We start from the raw sequence: 24,195 nt of genomic DNA on the forward strand, positions 1-24,195 counted from the left end.
CTGTCAGGTAGGACGCAATCCAAGCGTGGGCCGCGCCGGAGATGCCCAACTCGGAGAGGGTGGAGAGGAGGATCTGATGGTTCACAGTATCGAAGGCAGCCGATAGGTCTAGAAGGATGAGAGCAGAGGAGAGAGAGTTAGCTTTAGCAGTGCGGAGCGCCTCCGTGATACAGAGAAGAGCAGTCTCAGTTGAATGACTAGTCTTGAAACCTGACTGATTTGGATCAAGAAGGTCATTCTGAGAGAGATAGCGGGAGAGCTGGCCAAGGACGGCACGTTCAAGAGTTTTGGAGAGAAAATAAAGAAGGGATACTGGTCTGTAGTTGTTGACATCGGAGGGATCGAGTGTAGGTTTTTTCAGAAGGGGTGCAACTCTCGCTCTCTTGAAGACGGAAGGGACGTAGCCAGCGGTCAGGGATGAGTTGATGAGCGAGGTGAGGTAAGGGAGAAGGTCTCCGGAAATGGTCTGGAGAAGAGAGGAGGGGATAGGGTCAAGCGGGCAGGTTGTTGGGCGGCTGGCCGTCACAAGACGCGAGATTTCATCTGGAGAGAGAGGGGAGAAAGAGGTCAGAGCACAGGGTAGGGCAGTGTGAGCAGAACCAGCGGTGTCGTTTGACTTAGCAAACGAGGATCGGATGTCGTCGACCTTCTTTTCAAAATGGTTGACAAAGTCATCTGCAGAGAGGGAGGAGGGGGGGGGGGAGGAGGATTCAGGAGGGAGGAGAAGGTGGCAAAGAGCTTCCTAGGGTTAGAGGCAGATGCTTGGAATTTAGAGTGGTAGAAAGTGGCTTTAGCAGCAGAGACAGAAGAGGAAAATGTAGAGAGGAGGGAGTGAAAGGATGCCAGGTCCGCAGGGGAGGCGAGTTTTCCTCCATTTCCGCTCGGCTGCCCGGAGCCCTGTTCTGTGAGCTCGCAATGAGTCGTCGAGCCACGGAGCGGGAGGGGAGGACCGAGCCGGCCTGGAGGATAGGGGACATAGAGAGTCAAAGGATGCAGAAAGGGAGGAGAGGAGGGTTGAGGAGGCAGAATCAGGAGATAGGTTGGAGAAGGTTTGAGCAGAGGGAAGAGATGATAGGATGGAAGAGGAGAGAGTAGCGGGGAGAGAGAGCGAAGGTTGGGACGGCGCGATACCATCCGAGTAGGGGCAGTGTGGGAAGTGTTGGATGAGAGCGAGAGGGAAAAGGATACAAGGTAGTGGTCGGAGACTTGGAGGGGAGTTGCAATGAGGTTAGTGGAAGAACAGCATCTAGTAAAGATGAGGTCGAGCGTATTGCCTGCCTTGTGAGTAGGGGGGGAAGGTGAGAGGGTGAGGTCAAAAGAGGAGAAGAGTGGAAAGAAGGAGGCAGAGAGGAAGGAGTCAAAGGTAGACGTGGGGAGGTTAAAGTCGCCCAGAACTGTGAGAGTTGAGCTGTCCTCAGGAAAGGAGCTTATCAAGGCATCAAGCTCATTGATGAACTCTCCGAGGGAACCTGGAGGACGATAAATGATAAGGATGTTAAGCTTGAAAGGGCTGGTAACTGTGACAGCATGGAATTCAAAGGAGGCGATAGACAGATGGGTAAGGGGAGAAAGAGAGAATGACCACTTGGGAGAGATGAGGATCCCGGTGCCACCACCCCGCTGACCAGAAGCTCTCGGGGTGTGCGAGAACACGTGGGCGGACGAAGAGAGAGCAGTAGGAGTAGCAGTGTTATCTGTGGTGATCCATGTTTCCGTCAGTGCCAAGAAGTCGAGGGACTGGAGGGAGGCATAGGCTGAGATGAACTCTGCCTTGTTGGCCGCAGATCGGCAGTTCCAGAGGCTGCCGGAGACCTGGAACTCCACGTGGGTCGTGCGCGCTGGGACCACCAGATTAGGGTGGCCGCGACCACGCGGTGTGGAGCGTTTGTATGGTCTGTGCAGAGAGGAGAGAACAGGGATAGACAGACACATAGTTGACAGGCTACAGAAGAGGCTACGCTAATGCAAAGGAGATTGGAATGACAAGTGGACTACACGTCTCGAATGTTCAGAAAGTTAAGCTTACGTAGCAAGAATCTTATTGACTAAAATGATTAAAATGATACAGTACTGCTGAAGTAGGCTAGCTGGCAGTGGCTGCGTTGTTGACTTTGTAGGCTAGCTGGCAGTGGCTGCGTTGTTGACACTACACTAATCAAGTCTACACTCAAGTTCCGTTGAGTGTAAAAGTTTCTACAGTGCTGCTATTCGGGGGCTAGCTGGCTAGCTAGCAGTGTTGATTACGTTACGTTGCGTTAAAAGAACGACAATAGCTGGCTAGCTAACCTAGAAAATCGCTCTAGACTACACAATTATCTTTGATACAAAGACGGCTATGTAGCTAGCTATGTAGCTAGCTACGATCAAACAAATCAAACCGTTGTACTGTAATGAAATGAAATGAAAATGTGATACTACCTGTGGAGCGAAGCGGAATGCGACCGGGTTGTTGAGTGCGGAAGTCTGTTCGGTAGACGTTGGCTAGCTGTTGGCTAGCTAGCAGTGTCTCCTACGTTAAGGACGACAAATAGCTGGCTAGCTAACCTCGGTAAATTAAGATAATCACTCTAAAACTACACACTCTAAACTACACAATTATCTTGGATACGAAGACAGCAAAGACAACTATGTAGCTAGCTAACACTACACTAATCAAGTCGTTCAGTTGAGTGTAATGGTTTCTACAGTGCTGCTATTCGGTAGACGGTGGACGTTTGCTAGCTGGCTAGCTGCTAGGCAGATAGCAGTGTAGACTACGTTAGGACGACGAAATACGATAATTACGCAATTATCTTTGATACAAAGACGGCTATGTAGCTAGCTAAGAAGAAATTGCTAAGATTAGACAAATCAAACCGTTGTACTATAATGAAATGTAATGAAAAATTATACTACCTGCGGACCGAAGTGCGGATGCAACGGCACCGACCGCCACTGATATGCACATACATTTATACTGACTCTACACACACGCACACCCACTCACATACAAGCTACAGCCTCTCTGTTTATCTTATATCCTGTTGCTTAGTCACCTTACTCCTATACATACAGTATCTAGCTCCATCAAACCTGTATCCCTACACATTGTAAATATGGTATTGGAGCTGACCCTGTATATAGTATGCTTACTTACTTATTGTGTTATTCATATTTCTTCTTATTTCTCATGTGTTTTTTCTAGTATTACATTGTTATTGATTATTGCATTGTTGGGTTTTGAGTTTGCTAGAAAGGCATTTAACTGCACTTGTGCATGTGACATTAAAACTTGAAACTGAAAAACACTAAAACAGCTCCAGTACTTACTCTTGAGATACTCAGGCGTTAGCGTCTCGCCCTCCAGTATGTGAGACGACAGGGCTTTATACACGTCTGAATGTTCCCCCAGGGGCAGGAAGTTCAATAGGTTCTGATCCACCAGGTCAGACTGAAACACACACACGGATGTCAACCTAAGTCATGCATGTCAACCTTGGTCATGTATGTCAACTGTCGTCATGCATGTCAACCGTCGTCGCGCATGGATAAGAGCGTCTGCTAAATGACTTAAATGTAAATGTAAATGTCAACCTTTAGTAATGCATAACAACAACCTTACATAGGCATTAAGTAATGTGTATGGACAGAATTAATACTCACAGGAAGATGTTCCAGTAGAGATGTAACACTCTCTGAGACATAGATTATGTTCCCATCAGTCATAATTGCTAGGAAGAAGCCGTCTAACGCCTAGCAGATACAAAACAGTTATTAAAGCACCATCTACTTGCAGTATAACTATGTAGAAAAAATTGTACCATGGCGGTTAACTTTAAACTTGAATAGTCCTTGGTGTGTTAAACCAATCAACAATGACGTGCAAAAAATGAAGGGTGGTTTGCATACAAGCATTTATACAAATATTCCTTCGTTTTTTTTTTTTACCTATACAGTGGACCTGTTTTAACCCACACACTTTTTTCTCTTGCTTACACAGCAGAGAGGGGGAAAACATTTCACACAGACGTTTCATTGTCAACCTTCTTCAGTAAACTATGAACAAAAACATGTTCAGAATGTTGTTACTGCTACTTGACATCCTTTTTGACTGACATACTTTATTTGTACACTGAACAAAAATATAAAATGCAACATGTAGTGTTGGTCCCATGTTTCACTAGAGTAGTTGCCAGAGCATTTAATGTTCATATCTCTACCATAAGCCGCCTCCAACGTTGTTTTAGAGAATTTGGCAGTACATCCAACCGGCCTCACAACCGCAGACCATGTGTATGGTGTCGTGTGGGCGAGTGGTTTGCTGATGTCAACATTGTGAACAGAGTGCCCCATGGTGGAGGTGGGGTTATGGTATGGACAGGCATAAGCTAGGGACAACAAACACAATGGCATTTTATCAATGGCAATTTGAATGCACAGAGATACCGTGACGAGATTCTGGAGGCCCATTGTTGTGCCATTCATCTGCCGCTATCACCTCATGTTTCAGCATGATAATGCACAGCCCCATGTCACAAGGATCTGTACACAATTCCTGGAATGTCCCAGTTCTTCCACGGCCTGCATACTCGCCAGACATGTCACCCATTGAGCGTGTGTGGGATGATCTGGATCGACGTGTACGACACCGTGTTCCAGTTCCTGCCAATATCCAGCAACTTCGCACCACCATTGAAGAGGAGTGGGACAACATTCCACAGGCCACAATCAACAGCCTGATTAACTCTATGTGAAGGAGATGTCATGCTGCATGATGAAAATGGTGGTCACATCAGATACTGACTGGTTTTCTGATCCACGCCCCTACCTTTTTAAGGGATGCATATCTGTATTCCCAGTCATGTGAAATCCATAGATTAGGGCCTAATGAATTTATTTCAATTAACTGATTTCCTTATATGAGCTGTAAATCAATATAATCTTCACAATTGTTGCATTTATATTTTTGTTCAGTATAGATCCTACTTAGTGAAAGGATGTGCAATCTACTGCACTTTGAGTGTGTTGACTGCCACTCTCACCTCCAGCATCAGCTGTGTGAACTCTTCATTACTAAGAAAAGGAGGTTTCCAGTCCTGTCGGATCTCACTTGACTCTGACTGCGCAGCAATTTCTGACAGGGAGAGACACAGATTGAGTAATTCACATCAGTGATTCCCCTGACAGCTTGGTTAATACTAGGGGTTGGAACCGGTTTAGGGAACAGTCCCGAAAACTGGACAAAAATGTTTTTCCGAAGAACAGAACCAGAACCGAGAACGAAAGTGATGTATCCATGATCTGAATCTGCACGTTTCATCATAATATTGTTTTGTCTGTTCGTTTTAGAACAGACGCCCAGATGAGCATTCATCTCTTTCAAAAGGAGGCAAATAATTAGTAGGACATTTTTGTCATCATTGTAATGTCACTTTAGATGTAGCATAACTTTAGCTAGCTAGCTACGATTGTGGGGAGGGCACCGACATTTTAGCCAGCTTAAAGTTAGCATTGCTAGATATTTCTGACCAACTTTGCAGGCTCATGCCAACATTGCCATTTCTATAAAGTAAACGTGATGACATCATAATGCCAATGTTGTTTTCTACAAATTATTTGTCTACTTTAGCAATGTCATCGTATTTCCAGGCCACTATAGTGTAATTTTGACGAAACAGTCATTAGCCCCCGTTCAGGAAGACTAAGCAATAACCATCAGTAGGATATCAATATGCTGCAGCATCTGTAGAACCTTGATAGCAATGGCAATGACGCGAGCAAGTGACGGAGGTGCAACCCATGAATACTGTTCCGGAACAGAACCATTATTTTAAAAGCATGGGAACTGTTCTCCAGTCCCACGCAAAACACAACAAAGCGCCCATGCAAAGAAACTTATTCTAGTGTCTGTCTGCCTACCAGCTGAAAATATTTGCCAGTGTGTGTAAACTACCGGCCCCTCCCCCTCCTTCTAAAGCATGCATAGTCTACTGTAGTTACGGACGTTACAGCCGTGATTTAGAAATTAGGGAGAGAGATTATTAATTACAGAACAACAAATGTACTTTTTTTCACATGCGATTTAAGGATACTATAGTTACAGCATCATGTTTCACATTGGATTTATTAACTACAAAAAAGTTATTTTAATCTTAATTCTGGTGCTTCTCTGCACACACAAGCTTGTTAGCTAGCTAGCTCTGGTCTAGCTCTTGACAACTCTAGACGGCATTATGAGTAATGTAATGGAACTGAGAGTCATGATCAAGGGCTAGTTCTGGTCCACCGTCAGTTAAGCCAAATCTCTGAAGTTCAAAGACATTCAAAGTTCCTTCATAGAAGCCGCTCCTCCGTAGGTATAATTATGTGGGCTTAATTCAGATATTATACGTCATAATTACAAGATGCCCAGCACTTCATGCCCAGCGCTCTCCTCACCCGCCAAATTTCAGTCGCATGTTGCACCCTACACTACACTTGTCTGTCCAATGTATGCACATTGCTTGCCCGCTCCATAGCAAGCTGCTCGATCCATTTGTGAAGTGATTTATTGTCAAACTAAATGTTTAAAAAAAATCTAAAATCTGAGGTTTAAAAAGGAACAATATAAACAGTTAATTTTTTGGTGTTCGAACCAGTTCAGATCTTTATTTTGCTGGTCGGAACAGTGGAATGGAATTTTTTTAAATTCAGATTCTTTTCAGAACAAAACTAATGGAAAATAATTCTGGTTCCCTGGTTAAAACACTGAAATGTTCCTATTTTTCCAGACATGTTGATGTCCAAGGGCTAGAAGGAGGAGAGGTCCATACCTTTATGCTTGCGCAGGAAATCGATGCTCTTCTGTAAGATGGTAGACTTGTCCATCTTCCGAGTGTTGCCTGGCAACATGGTAGCCAGCTCCTTGATGAGGACATTGAACTGGTCTCTGCGCTTCTTCTCAGACTTGTTACGGGATACTCTGGAGGGTTGGACATGAGAAAGATAAGAATACACATACTAAGATGCTAACAAAAACAACACAATGATCAAACTAAGCCTTTGTTCAGAGTTCCCTTTAATGGAGTGCTTGAGCTTTATTAAGACCTCACCGTTTTGCTTTGTCCTTTTCATCTTCTTCCATTAACCCATCAAAGATACTGCTTGCGTCATCCCTGCAAAACAAACAACCAACCAACCGGTCAAACAAGATCCTCCAATCCTAAACCTCTACTCAATAAAGACCAGCCAATCACATACCACGGCCCCAAAACAATTTAAAATCCATTTATTTAAACTAACTTAGCATTTACTTACACTTAAATAATGTCAGAGGAATAATATAAACATTTATTAAATTACAGACCAGAACAAAAAAAAACTTGACAATGGCATTACAAAATAATTATTTTGGGCCAAATATAAGAGGTGCAGATATCATTGGCCAGACTGCTACCTCAGCCCAAGCAGTAGAGGGCAGTGCCAGGCTCAGTCTATATTTAGACAGAGACTTGTGCTCTTTGACTCAGCTGGTATTGAGGAACAATGTCCGGGGATGTGACTTATTTGCCTTGGAAGGGAGAACCTTTCGCTTACTCAGCCGACTAAGACTGATATCACTAAAGTACGTCAAATTGTCATTATTAGGACCTTGACAAGTAGCATTGGCAATGTTCTGCCTGCAGTTAGAAAATATTCATAAGTACAGTGTGTCAGCATGGATGAGACCTATTGAAGCCTATGGCGCTGTGTATTCGTGCCAATATGCATGTAGCTGTGTATTCGTGCCAATATGCATGTAGCTGTGTATACGTGCCAATATGCATGTAGCTGTGTATTCGTGCCAATATGCATGTAGCTGTGTATACGTGCCAATATGCATGTAGATGTGTATACGTGCCAATATGCATGTAGCTGTGTATACGTGCCAATATGCATGTAGCTGTGTATACGTGCCAATATGCATGTAGCTGTGTATACGTGCCAATATGCATGTAGCTGTGTATACGTGCCAATATGCATGTAGCTGTGTATTCGTGCCAATATGCATGTAGCTGTGTATACGTGCCAATATGCATGTAGCTGTGTATACGTGCCAATATGCATGTAGCTGTGTATACGTGCCAATATGCATGTAGCTGTGTATTCGTGCCAATATGCATGTAGCTGCATATACGTGCCAATATGCATGTAGCTGCGTATACGTGCCAATATGCATGTAGCTGTGTATACGTGCCAATATGCATGTAGCTGCATATACGTGCCAATATGCATGTAGCTGTGTATTCGTGCCAATATGCATGTAGCTGCATATACGTGCCAATATGCATGTAGCTGCGTATACGTGCCAATATGCATGTAGCTGTGTATACGTGCCAATATGCATGTAGCTGTGTATACGTGCCAATATGCATGTAGCTGTCTGTGTATACGTGCCAATATGCATGTAGCTGTGTATTCGTGCCAATATGCATGTAGCTGTGTATACGTGCCAATATGCATGTAGCTGTGTATACGTGCCAATATGCATGTAGCTGTGTATTCGTGCCAATATGCATGTAGCTGCATATACGTGCCAATATGCATGTAGCTGCGTATACGTGCCAATATGCATGTAGCTGTGTATACGTGCCAATATGCATGTAGCTGCATATACGTGCCAATATGCATGTAGCTGTGTATTCGTGCCAATATGCATGTAGCTGCATATACGTGCCAATATGCATGTAGCTGTGTATACGTGCCAATATGCATGTAGCTGTGTATACGTGCCAATATGCATGTAGCTGTGTATTCGTGCCAATATGCATGTAGCTGTGTATACGTGCCAATATGCATGTAGCTGTGTATACGTGCCAATATGCATGTAGCTGTGTATACGTGCCAATATGCATGTAGCTGTGTATTCGTGCCAATATGCATGTAGCTGTGTATACGTGCCAATATGCATGTAGCTGTGTATACGTGCCAATATGCATGTAGCTGTGTATACGTGCCAATATGCATGTAGCTGTGTATTCGTGCCAATATGCATGTAGCTGTGTATTCGTGCCAATATGCATGTAGATGTGTATACGTGCCAATATGCATGTAGCTGTGTATACGTGCCAATATGCATGTAGCTGTGTATACGTGCCAATATGCATGTAGCTGTGTATTCGTGCCAATATGCATGTAGCTGTGTATTCGTGCCAATATGCATGTAGCTGTGCGTGTGTGTACATGCAGTAAATGTTAATATGTACACCTCCAAGAAAATATTTTAAAGTGCTTGACTGTCTGTCTACATGCATAGCATGCGTGGATATGGTCCATATGAGGGGTCACTGTGCTCCACAGTCCTTCCAGCCAGTACCATAAAGGTTTATTGGCCAACCTGAGTCACTTCTGAGGTATATTGTCACTCCACACTTCATTAAATCACTGACCAAGATTCCTTGGAGGGAGGAAATCATGCTAATGCAAATGGTGCTGATCTAAGCATGTGCCATTCTGTGGAATGAGGTACACTGGCATGCTTTCTGTATGTGTGCATCTGTCCCAATATTTGCCCTTATGCGTTTTGGTGCATGCTGTGTGAGTATGAGATTAATGTTTTGTGTGAGTGTGTGTGTTTTTAACCCCAGAACTGCTACGATCAAATCAGCTTCAAATTACACTCACGAAAGATATTTTTAGATGAAGCCATTAACATCAACAATGTAGAAACCTGATGGTTTCATATCAAAACAACAAATGCTGCAATAAAGATACAGTAAAAACAAGCACACATCCACAGCCAGGCTCTGCTCTCATATGAGAATGAATGGGACTCCGAAGAAATGCGAACTGATATTTACATTCCAACTTGCTGGAGGCATCAGATCAATAACAAATTGCCCATAAAGATGCCACATGAATAAATGAAACTCCACCCATAGTGCACTATTAAATTAGGCCACCTAAAGCTGGCAGTGTTTTATTGTGGTGCCATGTAAAACGTGAGGATTGTGTATTTAAGCTGGTGTTAATAGTGTGTGGCCAGCTCTAACTTCTGCCTTACAGGAGGCGGAGCTACAGAGGACCGTGTGGCAGCAAAACACTATTCTCCTCTGAAACCAAGGGACAATGAGTAAGATGGATGCTCACAAAAATCATACTTACAAACACAACCACCGTCAAAATACTTGAGACAAACTATCAACATACCTTTCACAAACTAACGACAGACTTTTGACAAGAGGTATTTTTATAGCAGTCCTGCTGAAAGGTGAATTAATCTCCCAGTGTCTGGTGGAAAGCAGACTGAACCAGGTTTTCTTCTAAGATTTTGCCTGTGCTTAGCTCCATTCCATTTATTTTTTCTATTCTGAAAAACTCCCCAGTCCTTAATGACTACAAGCATCCCCACCACTATGCTTGAAAATGTGGAGAGTGGTACTCAGTAATGCATTGTAATGGATTTGCCCCAAACTGAACACTTATTCAGGACAAAAAGGACAAAAAGTTAATAGCTTTGCCAGTATTTGCAGTATTACTTTAGTGTCTTGTTGCAAACAGGATGCATGATTTGGACTATTTTTTATTCTGTACAGGTGTCATGACCTCTCTCTTTCTCTCTCTCAAATTCCTGGTGGAGACTCTCTCCCCCTGGCCATGCAGAAAGAGAACAAAGGATTTCACATGACAAACTCCTAAATCCCCAAAATGGAAATTTGAAACAAAATATCCACTTGTGAGAAGGTGGGAATGTTCCGTGGACACTTAAGGGGCGGGTATGACGAGTATGTTTCATTTGGTGACCTCAGAGAGTACAGGAAACACACTTAACTATCTCTGAATGTGTACATTTCTCAATTATGGGGTTTGCATCTAATTCTTGTATAAAATGAATGAGTAAAGATGAAATTATTTGTGAAATGATGTAATGTGATGTTAAACCTTTAATGTGAGAGAATTGTATTCCCTTTAAAGTTTAACTAAGTCATTGGCCCGCCCCGTGAGCGCAGACATTATCTGGCGTCATAGAACCTACTTTTCTATTGTTACGAATAAAAATCCCTCCTGAGGAAATCCTCTTCAGACCACAAACATCTCAGTATAAGGTAAGGTTGTAATGGTTGCTGAATTCCTAACCATACCACGTGCAGCATTGGCTACACGGCTGGAAATGGTTCAACTCTGAGACTATCGATCCCTACAGACTAAGAGCAAATCTTAGATAATAATTACTAGTCTGCAGCTAGAAATTATGTCAACCTGGGATGTGAAGACCGACAAAACATCTAATCTATGAGAACATTTCTGAATGGTACTCTGAAGTATCCATTCTAACCACGATAGATTTTGATCTTCAGGGAAGTAGAGAGAGAGACGATGATGAACTGACTCTCCAACAGAAGAACTGACGATTCCAACATGACGACACACTGGGTGTAAATATATATATTGATTACAATTATTCCCGAATGAGTGAGCGTTCATGTGCAAAGGATTAGCATTTCAATTAATATAATTATAGTAGTACTGTGTGTAGTGAGCCCTCTGTTCTTTTCCGCCTGTTCTCAGTCCACACCTACTTCTCTTTGTCCACCAAGCCGTCATACCGGCTTAGCCCACTAGGGAACCTCCCGGGAGGTTTCCTTGTAACCATAACTGTTTGTTTATGCATTTCGGTGACTATTTAGTTAGTTGGTAAATAAATGATTAAGACAATTGGTGTATGGATGATCCATAGTAAAGGCTGGGTTCGTGCAGATAACCAACAATGTACGACGTTTGCAATGAGACTAACGTTAGGTAAAGAATCATTCTATAATTAGTAGACAAATTAATCAGATATTAAAATATCTGAAGAGTTATATTAGGAAAATTATAACTTTGTAATTGGAAGATCTTCCTTGGTGCCCCGACTTCCTAGTTAATTACATTTACATGATTAGTTTAATCACCTGGCAAAAATGACAGAGAATTGATTTGATAAAATAACAGTTAACTTTTAATGATGCCAAAGACACGACACAGGCTTCCTTCTTTTCACTTTGTCAATTAGGTTAGTACAGCCATTAAACTCTGTAACTGTTTTAAAGTCAACTTTGGCCTCATGGTGAAATCTCAGAGCGGTTTCCTTCCTCTCCTGCAGCTGAGTTAGGAAGGACGGCTGTATCTTTGTAGCGACTGGATGTATTGATAACCATCCAAAGTGTATTTAATAACTTCACCATGCTCAAAGAGACATTCAACGTCAGTCAAAGTGACATCCAATGTTTGGTTTCTAACCCATCTACCAATAGCTCCCCTTCTTGCAAGGCATTGGAAAACCTCCCTGGTCTTTGTGGTTGAATCTGTGAAATTCAATGCTCGACTGAGGGACCTTACAGGTGTGCGGTACAGAGATGAGGTAGTCATTCAAAAACCAATTATTGCACAAGGATTGAGCCCAAGAAATGTATTATTAGATTTGCCATAACAAAAGGGTTGAATACTTATTTTATACGCATTTCAGCTTGTTATTTTTTAAATAAATAAATATAAACATTTCAAAAGACATTATGGGCTTATTGTTAGTAGGCCAGTGACAAAAACATCTAAATGTAATCCGTTTTAAATGCAGGCTGTTTACGCAACAAAATGTGACAAAAGTAAAGGGATGTGAATACTTTCTGAAGGCACTGTATTTAACAAGGCAAGTTCATTAAGAACCATTTCTCATTTACAATGACAACCTGGCAAGGTATAGTATATCCCTGCCTGGTGGGACAGTATACCAGGGTTGGGGTCCATTTGGAATATCTGAATTTAATTCATTTCAAACAATGAATTTGAATTGGACACATCTCATAGGAAGCAGAATTTGAAATGAATTTTCATTTTAAGGAAGTATCATTTTAATTCAAAGCAATTCAAATCAATTCAACTGAGACGTGAAACATGAAAGTCTCATTCATTCGAAAACATCTTCTATCAAAAGGATATGCCTCTTAAATAATGCAAAGAACACTCAGAGTCGATATTCACGTAATAATAAAGAATTCCCCTCAACCACAACTTCACGAAAACAAACATTCCTTGCCTTTGACCCCAGTGTAAAAGAGCCAACTTCATCATACATTTTTAGCTATACAGAAATAACAAAGCATGACAAAAAGCTGCTGTGTTGTTCAATGTAGATGTTACCAGATATAAAATCCCAACCCTACGGTTTGCAATGCTCCCACATAGGGAAATAGAGCCTGCGAGAAGAGCCCTGGGGGTTCAGGCTTTTCAGCGTGGGAGAGTGGGAAATGTGGGGAAGCCGGTGTCGGCTAAACGTAGCTATGTGTGTGGAAAACAGCACAGGTAAGACATTTATCTTGTTTAGTATAGTTTGTAATTCCACTCACTATTTCATTTTGTTTTTTACCTTTATTTTACCAGGTAAGTTGACTGACATTCTCATTTACAGCAACATACCTTTCCTGATATCTAAACACATTAAGTCAAATGATTAGACAACCCACATGACAGTAGAGGGGGAGTTCAGTGGTGCCCAACAGAGAGGCCCCCCCCTTGCATAAGATGGCACACACACACACACACACACACACACAGGGGGAAGAGAAAAACACAACCCACTCAAAATGGAGCAGGGCTGAGTGGTATACTAATCTTGGGGTTAAGGCGGGAGATCCCGTGCTGGTAGGACACAGGGACACTTCCGCTGTCACTCAGCTAGCCAGCCAGTTAAAACAGGTGCCGAGCCAGAGTCCACCCACACACAGGTCAGTCACACACACCTAAAGGTCCACCAAAATGTTGCTTGAAATCACCATGGGGACTCTGTGCAGCCAAGGTGAAGTACAGATGAAAATTTAAAAAATACTTAAGGATTTTTAACCACAGGTGATTTCAGAGACAGCGTCTAGGTTACCAGTTTGATGAGCAGGTAAGGTAGGATATTTATTTCTCTCAGGGGTAGGAGGAGATTGGTGGACTGACTCACCCGCCTATGCTGGAAGTCATCTTGTAGCCTGTTCAGGGTCGCAGTGGTGGAGAGGGGCCTTTTATTCGTGAGGTAGACATTTGTGAATGAACCTGCCAGATAAAACTAGATTAGCAGTGAAATTACAGTACCTGGCCTGAAACAAAAAAATAGTCCACAGCCTCCATCCCTGAAGCGCAGCAGCACACAGCCCAACCTTACCTCCTGTCTAGCCGACTATGTGGGAGGATGAGGAGTGTGGTGTAGGTCCACTCTGTGAGGAGACACTGTTGTGATGGCAGAGGTCTGTGTGCCCACTAGGGGAGAGGGTTTGTTACGAGAGTCACAGAGAGGATCCTGTGTCAAAGACCAGCGGTTGTCAACGGGTCCTTTCTGAGCTGAGCTTTCCGCCGGGTTCGGTTGTGGACGTACCTCATGACAGCTACATCGGATGCTCTAACTGGTTACAAAACAGAAGACATTACATTAGTAAACCTTTGGAGTTTTCTATTTATTCAATTCCAAAGGTACTTGTGTACCGTAGGTCCTTGTGTCCGTCTGAAATGAATGATTGGAGAAATGTTACATGGAGAAAATTCCACCTAGCCTATCAGTGGCGCTATATTTCTCATGTGCCTAGGAGGGGAAGGGTTTAGGGGTCAATTTGGGACTGGCTGTAAATCACACTGGTTAGTACAGAGCAGAGGTAAGCACTTACCGATCACATGGTTGGTCTGGAGTCGCTACAGCACTGGACTAGAAGATACCCTTTTTCTTCTCAGATCTAAAATAAGAAAAGGCACATGACATTATACCCCTGAAACATACACAAACACACACCCACATTATACCCTGAAAACAGACACACAAATAACCTTACATACAGACGCACATATAACCTTATACCCTTAGAGATGACACATGATGATGGAACAGCTGATTCAAAGAGACAGATGGGTCACAACAGCCACACGTACGCAACCAAAAACTGACATGATAAAATCCTTGTTTAGACACCGGCCCTAGTCTTTAAACTGGTTAGCGGTCCTAATGATACCTACTTCTGCCAATGCAAGGACGTCTACAGTAGAGCTTGACTGACCAATAAAATGACCAGTATCAGGATTCCTCCCATTCTGACCCGACAGACTGCAATACCTGGATAGAACAAACCATCAGAGTTGGTGTTTGACACATTTTTTAACTACGAACACATTTTAGGATAGAACGAGCGAAACAGAGACATTGGGGTGTGGTGGCTGTGGCTGAGTGTCTAGGTGAATGAGGGGAGTGCCTGATAGAAGGGGGGGGGGGGGGGGGGCAGTGTCACCGGCCGTTGACTTTCAGCTCTGCCCATTTTGGTGCTCTCTGCATGTGACAGATACATTTGACCTACACAGGCAGAATGACACACAAGCTCTCACACACAAACACATCACATAACACACAGAGAATAAGGTCTCTGTCCATAACATAAGGTTACAGGTTTAATGAACTCTCAACGTGACCATGTATGTAAGCAGCAGCAAGTTTCTATCCACATTATGTAGCCTTGCAACAAGGGCGCATTGACACAGCTGGTGATGTCGTTAAATATACATTTCATCTGTCAAAACTATAAAATAACGTGCACAGAATTGGAAAGATATGGTCATTCTCCAGTGGGAATAAATATTGAAAAAAATGTCAAACGTAAGTGTTCACATACAGTGGTATAAGCGAGGGATGGCAACAGTTTATCGAAAATACAAATGGTATTCAATCACTTGTTGTGTGTTAATTTGAGAGAGAAAAAAAATGGGCTTATTTTAACAATGAAAAAGCTGTCTAAATTCAATTCAATTATCCATGTGCCATTGTTAAATACAAGGAAATACCATGGCATTTCAAATTCTTAACTTAATAAAACATCAAACTTTTGAATGTAGTTTTTATGACGGTGCGTTGAGCTACTGCTGCACATTTAACCCACCAGGCAGCCCTGACAATGTTAAGCTATTTTCCCCTCTTCAATTAACGATTACAGGCATCCACCTAACGGAGGTTCCACAAGACCTGACACAGATCATTGCAAAATACCCAGCAGAAAATATTCTTCAAACAGAATCCGTTCAAATCAAATGTATTTGCCACGTACACAATTTACAGCAAGTTTAAAAGGTGCAGTGAAATGCTGACAGCTTTATCACAGCAAACATCAGACTTCTCTTTTATGATCTACTCAAAGCATATTTAGAACTTTATATATATATATTTTTTTTTATATATTTAAAAAACATCAAAAACCGTCATATGAAAAATATTGTGATATGATATTTTGGCCATATCGCCCAGCTCTAGTTCCTTAGGATTGCATATTTACAGGTAGTGTGAATAGTATACAAGGCCAGGCACCACACCCTAATAGGTAATTATTTCTCTTTATATAGGCCTATATCAAAAGTAACCTTTACCTGTTGAATATAGACACATAAGGTAACAAGATATGCAAATGAGACATACACTACCGTTCAAAAGTTTGGGGTGGTCACTTAGAAATGTCCTTGTTTTGAAAGAAAAGCACATTTGATAAAGAACATCAAATTGATCAGATGCAGTAAGAAACACAGTGTAGACATAGTTAATGTTGTAAATGACTATTGTAGCTGGAAGCTGCTGATTTTTTTGTGGAATATCTACATAGGCATACAGAGGCCAATTATCAGCAACCATCACTCCTGTGTTCCAATGGCACGTTGTGTTAGCTAATCTAAGTTTATAATTTTAAAAGGATAATTGATCATTAGAAAACCCTTTTGCAAGTATGTTAGTTAGCACAACTGAAAACTGTTCTCCTGATTAAAGTACATATCAATGACGCCACTCTTGCTGCGGGTGATTCCCTGATCCACCTCTACGCAGACGACTCCATTCTGTATACATCTGGCCCTTCTTTGGACACTGTGTTAACTAGAGGTTGGTCGATTAATTAGGGACGATTTCAAGTTGTTTTCATAACAATCGGAAATCGGTATTTTTGGACACCGATTAGGCCTTTTTTTATACACCTTTATTTAACTAGGCAAGTCAGTTACGAACACATTCTTATTTTCAATGACGGCCTAGGAACGGTGGGTTAACTGCCTTGTTCAGGGGCAGAACGACATATTTTTACCTTGTCAGCTCGGGGAATCAATCTTGCAACCTTATGGTTAACTAGTCCAACGCTCTAACCACCTGCCTTACTTTGTGTACCTAACCATAAACATCAATGCCTTTCTTAAAATCAATACACAAGTATATATTTTTTAGTTAATATTGCCTGCTAACATGAATTTCTTTTAACTAGGAAAAATGGGGCCCTTCTCTTGCAACAGAGTCAGGGTATATGCAGCAGTTTTGGCCGCCTGGCTCGTTACGAACTGTGTGAAGACTATTCCTTCCTAACAAAGCCAATTTCGCCAAACGGGGGATGATTTAACAAAAGCGCATTTGCGAAAAAAGCACAATCGTTGCACGAATCTACCTAACCATAAACATCAATGTCTTTCTTAAAATCAATACACAGAATTATATATTTTTAAACCTGCATATTTAGCTAAAAGAAATCCAGGTTAGCAGGCAATATTAACCAGGTGAAATTGTGTCACTTCTCTTGCGTTCATTGCACGCAGAGTCATGGTATATGCAACAGTTTGGGCCGCCTGGCTCGTTGCGAACTAATTTGCCAGAATTATACATAATTATGACATAACATTGAAGGTTGTGCAATGTAACAGGAATATTTAGACTTATATTTTCGAGATGATAGTTTACGGATTGTACCATATTAATGACCTAAGGCTTGTATTTCTGTGTGTTATTATGTTATAATAAAGTCTATGATTTGATAGAGCAGTCTGACTGAGCGATGGTAGGCAGCAGCAGGCTCGTAAACATTCATTCACAGCACTTTCATGCGTTTTGCCAGCAGCTCGTCACTGTGCTTCAAGCATTGCGCTGTTTATGACTTCAAGCCTATCAACTCCCGAGATTAGGCTGGTGTAACCGATGTGAAATGGCTAGCTAGTTAGCGGGGTGCGCGCTAATAGCGTTTCAAATGTCACTCGCTCTGAGACTTCGAGTAGTTGTTCCCCTTGCTCTGCATGGGTAACGCTGCTTTGAGGGTGGCTGTTGTCGATGTGTTCCTGGTTCGAGCCCAGGTAGGAGCGAGGAGAGGGACGTAAGCTATACTGTTACACTGGCAATACTAAAGTGCCTATAAGAACATCCAATAGTCAAAGGTATATGAAATACAAATTGTATAGAGAGAAATAGTCCTATAATTCCTATAATAACTACAACCTAAAACTTCTTACCTGGGAATATTGTTGTTAACCACCAGCTTTCATATGTTCTCATGTTCTGAGCAAGGAACTTAAACGTTAGCTTTGTTACATCGCACATATTGCACTTTTACTTTCTTCTCCAACACTTTGTTTTTGCATTATTTAAACCAAATTGAACATGTTTCATTATTTATTTGAGGCTAAATTGATTTTATTGATTTATTATCTTAAGTTAAAATAAGTGTTCATTCAGTATTGTTGTAATTGTCATTATTACAAATACATTTTCAAAAAATGGTCCGATTAATCGATTAATCGGCATCATAATCGGTTGACCTCTAAATCATAAATCGATCCACCACTACACAGACGACACCACTCTGTATACATCTGGCCCTTCTTTGGACACTGTGTTAACTAACCTCCAAACAAGCTTCAATAACATAAAAACACTCCTACTGTGGCCTCCAACTGCTCTTAAACGCTAGTCAAACGAAATGCATGCTTTTCAACCATTTGCTGCCCGCACCCGCCCGCGTGACTAGCATCAACACTCTGGACGGTTGGGACTTATGTGTGGACAACTACAAATACCTAGGTGTCTGGCTAGACTGTAAACTCTCCTTCCAGACTCATATTAAACATCTCCAATCCAAAATTAAATCTAGAATCGGCTTCATATTTCGCAACAATGTCTCATTCACTCACGCCGCCAAACATACCCTCGTAAAACTGACTATCCTACCGATCCTCGATTTCGGCGATGTCATTTACAAAATAGCTTCAAATACTCTACTCGTCTATCTCAGTGCCATCCATTTTGTCACCAAAGCCCCTTATACCACCCACCACTGTGACCTGTATACTCTAGTCGGCTGGCCCTCGCTACATTTTCGTCGCCAGACCCACTGGCTCCAGGTCATCTATAAGTCCATGCTACGTAAAGCTCCGCCTTATCTCAGCTCACTGGTCACGATAACAACACCCACCCATAGCACGCGCTCCAGCAGGTACAGTGCCTTGCGAAAGTATTCGCCCCCCTTGAACTTTGCGACCTTTTGCCACATTTCAGGCTTCAAACATAAAGATATAAAACTGTATTTTTTTGTGAAGAATCAACAACAAGTGGGACACAATCATGAAGTGGAATGACATTTATTTGATATTTCAAACTTTTTTAACAAATCAAAAACTGAAAAATTGGGCGTGCAAAATTATTCAGCCCCTTTACTTTCAGTGCAGCAAACTCTCTCCAGAAGTTCAGTGAGGATCTCTGAATGATCCAATGTTGACCTAAATGACTAATGATGATAAATACAATCCACCTGTGTGTAATCAAGTCTCCGTATAAATGCACCTGCACTGTGATAGTCTCAGAGGTCCGTTAAAAGCGCAGAGAGCATCATGAAGAACAAGGAACACACCAGGCAGGTCCGAGATACTGTTGTGAAGAAGTTGAAAGCCGGATTTGGATACAAAAAGATTTCCCAAGCTTTAAACATCCCAAGGAGCACTGTGCAAGCGATAATATTGAAATGGAAGGAGTATCAGACCACTGCAAATCTACCAAGACCTGGCCGTCCCTCTAAACTTTCAGCTCATACAAGGAGAAGACTGATCAGAGATGCAGCCAAGAGGCCCATGATCACTCTGGATGAACTGCAGAGATCTACAGCTGAGGTGGGAGACTCTGTCCATAGGACAACAATCAGTCGTATATTGCACAAATCTGGCCTTTATGGAAGAGTGGCAAGAAGAAAGCCATTTCTTAAAGATATCCATAAAAAGTGTTGTTTAAAGTTTGCCACAAGCCACCTGGGAGACACACCAAACATGTGGAAGAAGGTGCTCTGATCAGATGAAACCAAAATTGAACTTTTTGGCAACAATGCAAAACGCTATGTTTGGCGTAAAAGCAACACAGCGCATCACCCTGAACACACCATCCCCACTGTCAAACATGGTGGTGGCAGCATCATGGTTTGGGCCTGCTTTTCTTCAGCGGGGACAGGGAAGATGGTTAAAATTGATGGGAAGATGGATGGAGCCAAATACAGGACCATTCTGGAAGAAAACCTGCAAAAGAGTCTGCGAAAGACCTGAGACTGGGATGGAGATTTGTCTTCCAACAAGACAATGATCCAAAACATAAAGCAAAATCTACAATGGAATGGTTCAAAAATAAACATATCCAGGTGTTAGAATGGCCAAGTCAAAGTCCAGACCTGAATCCAATCGAGAATCTGTGGAAAGAACTGAAAACTGCTGTTCACAAATGCTCTCCATCCAACCTCACTGAGCTCGAGCTGTTTTTCAAGGAGGAATGGGAAAAAATGTCAGTCTCTCGATGTGCAAAACTGATAGAGACATACCCCAAGCGACTTACAGCTGTAATCGCAGCAAAAGGTGGCGCTACAAAGTATTAACTTAAGGGGGCTGAATAATTTTGCACGCCCAATTTTTCAGTTTTTGATTTGTTAAAAAAGTTTGAAATATCCAATAAATGTCGTTCCACTTCATGATTGTGTCCCACTTGTTGATTCTTCACAAAACAATACAGTTTTATATCTTTATGTTTGAAGCCTGAAATGTGGCAAAAGGTCGCAAAGTTCAAGGGGGCCGAATACTTTCGCAAGGCACTGTATATCTCACTGGTCATCCCCAAAGCCAATACCTCCTTTCCTTCCAGTTCTCTGCTGCCAATGACTGGAACGAATTGCAAAAATCGCTGAAGCTGGAGACTTATATTTCCCTCACTAACTTTAAGCATCAGCTGTCAGAGCAGCTTATCGATCACTGCAGCTGTACACAGCCCATCTGTAAATAGCACATCCAACCAACTACCTACCTCAACCCCATATTGTTTTTTCTGCTCTTTTGCACGCCAGTATTTCTACTTGCACATCCTCATCTGCACATATATTACTCCAGTGTAAATTGCTAAATTGTAATTACTTCACCACTATTGCCCTCTATATTGACGTACCTCCTTACTTCATTTGCACACACTGTATACAGATTTTTATATTGTGTTGTTGACTGTACGTTTGTTTATTCCATGTGTAACTCCGTGTCATTGTTTTTGTCGCACTGCTTTGCTTTATCAGTTGTAAATGAGAACTTGTTCTCAACTGGCCTACAAGTTCAAATAAAGGTGAAATAAAACAAAAATATTCAAAAAGAGACTAACAACTTACAGATGGTAGGAAATTAAGATCACAATTATGAAAACTGAGGACACTAACTAAAGAGGCTTTTCTACTGACTCTGAAAAACAAGAAACGAAAGATGCCCAGGGTCCCTGCTCATCTGCGTGAACGTTCCTTAGGCATGCTGCAAGGAGGCATGAGGACTGCAGATGTGGCCAGGGCAATAAATTGCAATGTCCGTGCTGTGAGACGCCTAAGACAGCGCTACAGGGAGACAGGACGGACAGCTGACCACGTGTAACAACACCTGCACAGGATCGGTACATCCAAACATCACACCTAATGGAAAGGTACAGAATGGCAAAAACAACTGCCAGAGTTACACCAGGAAAGCACAATCCCTCAATCAGTGCTCAGACTGCCTGCAATAGGCTGAGAGAGGCTGGACTGGGGGCTTGTAGGCCTGTTGTGAGGCAGGTCCTCACCAGACATCACCGGCAACAACGTCGCCTATGGACATAAACCCACCGCCGATGGAACAGACAGGACAAGCAAAAAGTGCTCTTCACTGACGAGTCGCGGTTTTGTCTCACCAGGGGTGATGGTCGGATTCGCAATTATCGTCGAAGGAATGAGCGGTACATTGAGGCCTGTACTCTGGAGCGGGATCGATTTGGAGGTGGAGGGTCCATCATGATCTGGGGCGATGTGTCACAGCACCATGGGACTGAGCTTGGTGTCATTGCAGGCAATCTCAACGCTGTGCGTTACAGGGAAGACATCCTCCTCCCTCATGTGGTACTCTTCCTGCAGGCTCATCCTGACATGACCCTCCAGCATGACAATGCCACTAGCCATACTGATCGTTCTGTGCGTGATTTCTTGCAAGATAGGAATATCAGTGTTCTGCCATGGCCAGCGAAGAGCCCGGATCTCAATCCCATTGAGCATGTCTGGGACCTGTTGGATCGGAGGCTGAGGGCTAGGGACATTCCCCCCCAAAATGTCCGGGAACTTGCAGGTGCCTTGGTGGAAGAGCGGGGTAACATCTCACAGCAAGAACTGTCAAATCTGGTGCAGTCCATGAGGAGGAGATGCACTGCAGTACTTAATGCAGCTGGTGGCCACACCAGATACTGACTGTTACTTTTAATTTTGACCCCCCCTTTGTTCAGGGACACATTATTCCATTTCTGTTAGTCACATGTCTGTGGAACCTGTTCAGTTTATGTCTCAGTTGTTGAATCGTGTTACGTTCATACAAATGTTTACACATGTTAAATTTTCTGAAAATAAACGCAGTTGGCAGTGAGAGAACGTTTATTTTTTTGCTGAGTTTACATTTTGTGATAACTGCACTGTGACTGCACTGAACAAAAATATAAACGCAACCATTTAAAAGATTTTACAGTGCATTAGGAAAGTATTCAGACCCCTTGACTTTTTCCACATTTATTATGTTACAGCCTTTTTCTAAAAACGATTAAATTGTTTTTTCCCCTTGTCAATCTACACACAATACCCCATAATGACAAAGCAAAAACAGGTTTTTAGAAATGTTTGCATAAGCATTCAAACCCATACTAAGCACTTTCTTGAAGCACCTTTGGCAGCGATTACAGCCTCGAGTCTGCTTGGGTATGATGCTACAAGCTTGGCACACCTGTATTTGGGGAGTTTCTCCCATTCTTCTCTGCACATCCTCTCAAGCTTTCAGGTTGGATGGAGAGCGTTGCTGCACAGCTATTTTCAGGTCTTTCCAGAGATGTTCAATCGGGTTCAAGTCTTGGCACTGGCTGGGCCACTCAAGGACATTCAGAAGCCACTCATGTATTGTCTTGGCTGTGTGCTTAGGGTCGATGTCCTGTTGGAAGGTGAACCTTCGCCCCAGTCTGAATTCTTGTGCTTTCTGAAGCAGGTTTTCATCAAGGATCTCTCTGTACTTTTCTCAGTTCATCTTTCCCTCGATCCTGATTAGTCTCCCAGTCCTTGCAGCTGAAAAACATCTCCACATCATGATGCGGCCACCACCATGCTTCACCATATGAATGGAGCCAGGTTTCCTCCAGACGTGACACATGGCATTCAAGCCAAATAGTTCAATCTTGGTTTCATCAGACCAGAGAATCTTGTTTCTCATGGTCAGAGTCCTTTGGGTGCCTTTTGGAAAACTCCAAGCTGGATGTCATGTGCCTTTTACTGATGAGTGGCTTCCCTCTGGCCACTCTACCATAAAGGCCTGATTGTGGAGATGGGAGAACCTTCCAGAAGGACTACCATCTCTGCATTACTACACTAGAAGAACTCTGGAGCTCTGTCAGAGTGACCATCGGGTTTTTGGTCACCTCCCTGACCAAGGCCCTTCTCCACTGATTGCTCAGTTTGGCCAGACGGCCAGCTCTAGGAAGAGTCTTGGCGGTTCCAAACTTCTTCCATTTAAGAATGGAGGCCAATGTGTTCTTGGCGACCTTCAAAGCTGCAGAAAGTTTTTGGTACCCTTCCCCAGATCTGTGCCTCGACACAATCCTGTCTCGGAGCTTTACGGACAATTCCTGCAACCTCGTGGCTTGGTTTCCGCGCTAACATGCACTGTCAACTGTGGGACCATATATAGACAGGTGTGTGCCTTTCCAAATCATGTCCAATCAATTGAATTTACCACAGGTGGACTCAAATCAAGCTGTAGAAACATCTCAATGATTTTTGATCAATGAAAACTGGACGCACCTGAGCTCAATTTCGAGTCTCAAAGCAAAGGGTCTGAATACTGATGTAAATAAGTTTATTTTTTTATTTTATACATTTGCAAAAATGTCAAAATCCTGTTTTCGCTTTGTCATTA

At 42.5% G+C, this 24,195-nt stretch overlaps 1 protein-coding gene across 3 annotated transcripts in view; it reads right to left on the minus strand.

Moving 5' to 3' along the window:
* Positions 1–24,195, minus strand: part of LOC115145135 (circadian locomoter output cycles protein kaput) — a 66,779-nt gene that overhangs the window by 16,103 nt on the left and 26,481 nt on the right. For 2 of the 3 annotated variants that reach the window (XM_029686431.2, XM_029686433.2), the window contains 8 exons: positions 14,616–14,681; positions 14,120–14,357; positions 13,919–14,010; positions 7,071–7,133; positions 6,792–6,940; positions 5,022–5,113; positions 3,643–3,732; positions 3,310–3,430 (listed from right to left, as the gene is read on the minus strand). In XM_029686431.2, the coding sequence (XP_029542291.2) occupies positions 3,310–3,430; positions 3,643–3,732; positions 5,022–5,113; positions 6,792–6,940; positions 7,071–7,133; positions 13,919–13,938 (535 nt within the window). In that variant the 5' untranslated portion in view covers positions 13,939–14,010; positions 14,120–14,357; positions 14,616–14,681. Of the gene's footprint in view, positions 1–3,309; positions 3,431–3,642; positions 3,733–5,021; positions 5,114–6,791; positions 6,941–7,070; positions 7,134–13,918; positions 14,011–14,119; positions 14,358–14,615; positions 14,682–14,958; positions 15,056–24,195 lie in introns of all 3 variants that reach the window. The other variant, XM_029686432.2, reaches the window with a different exon arrangement.

The sequence above is a fragment of the Oncorhynchus nerka genome, linkage group LG17, assembly GCF_034236695.1.
Source record: "Oncorhynchus nerka isolate Pitt River linkage group LG17, Oner_Uvic_2.0, whole genome shotgun sequence".
Taxonomy (NCBI): domain Eukaryota; kingdom Metazoa; phylum Chordata; class Actinopteri; order Salmoniformes; family Salmonidae; genus Oncorhynchus; species Oncorhynchus nerka.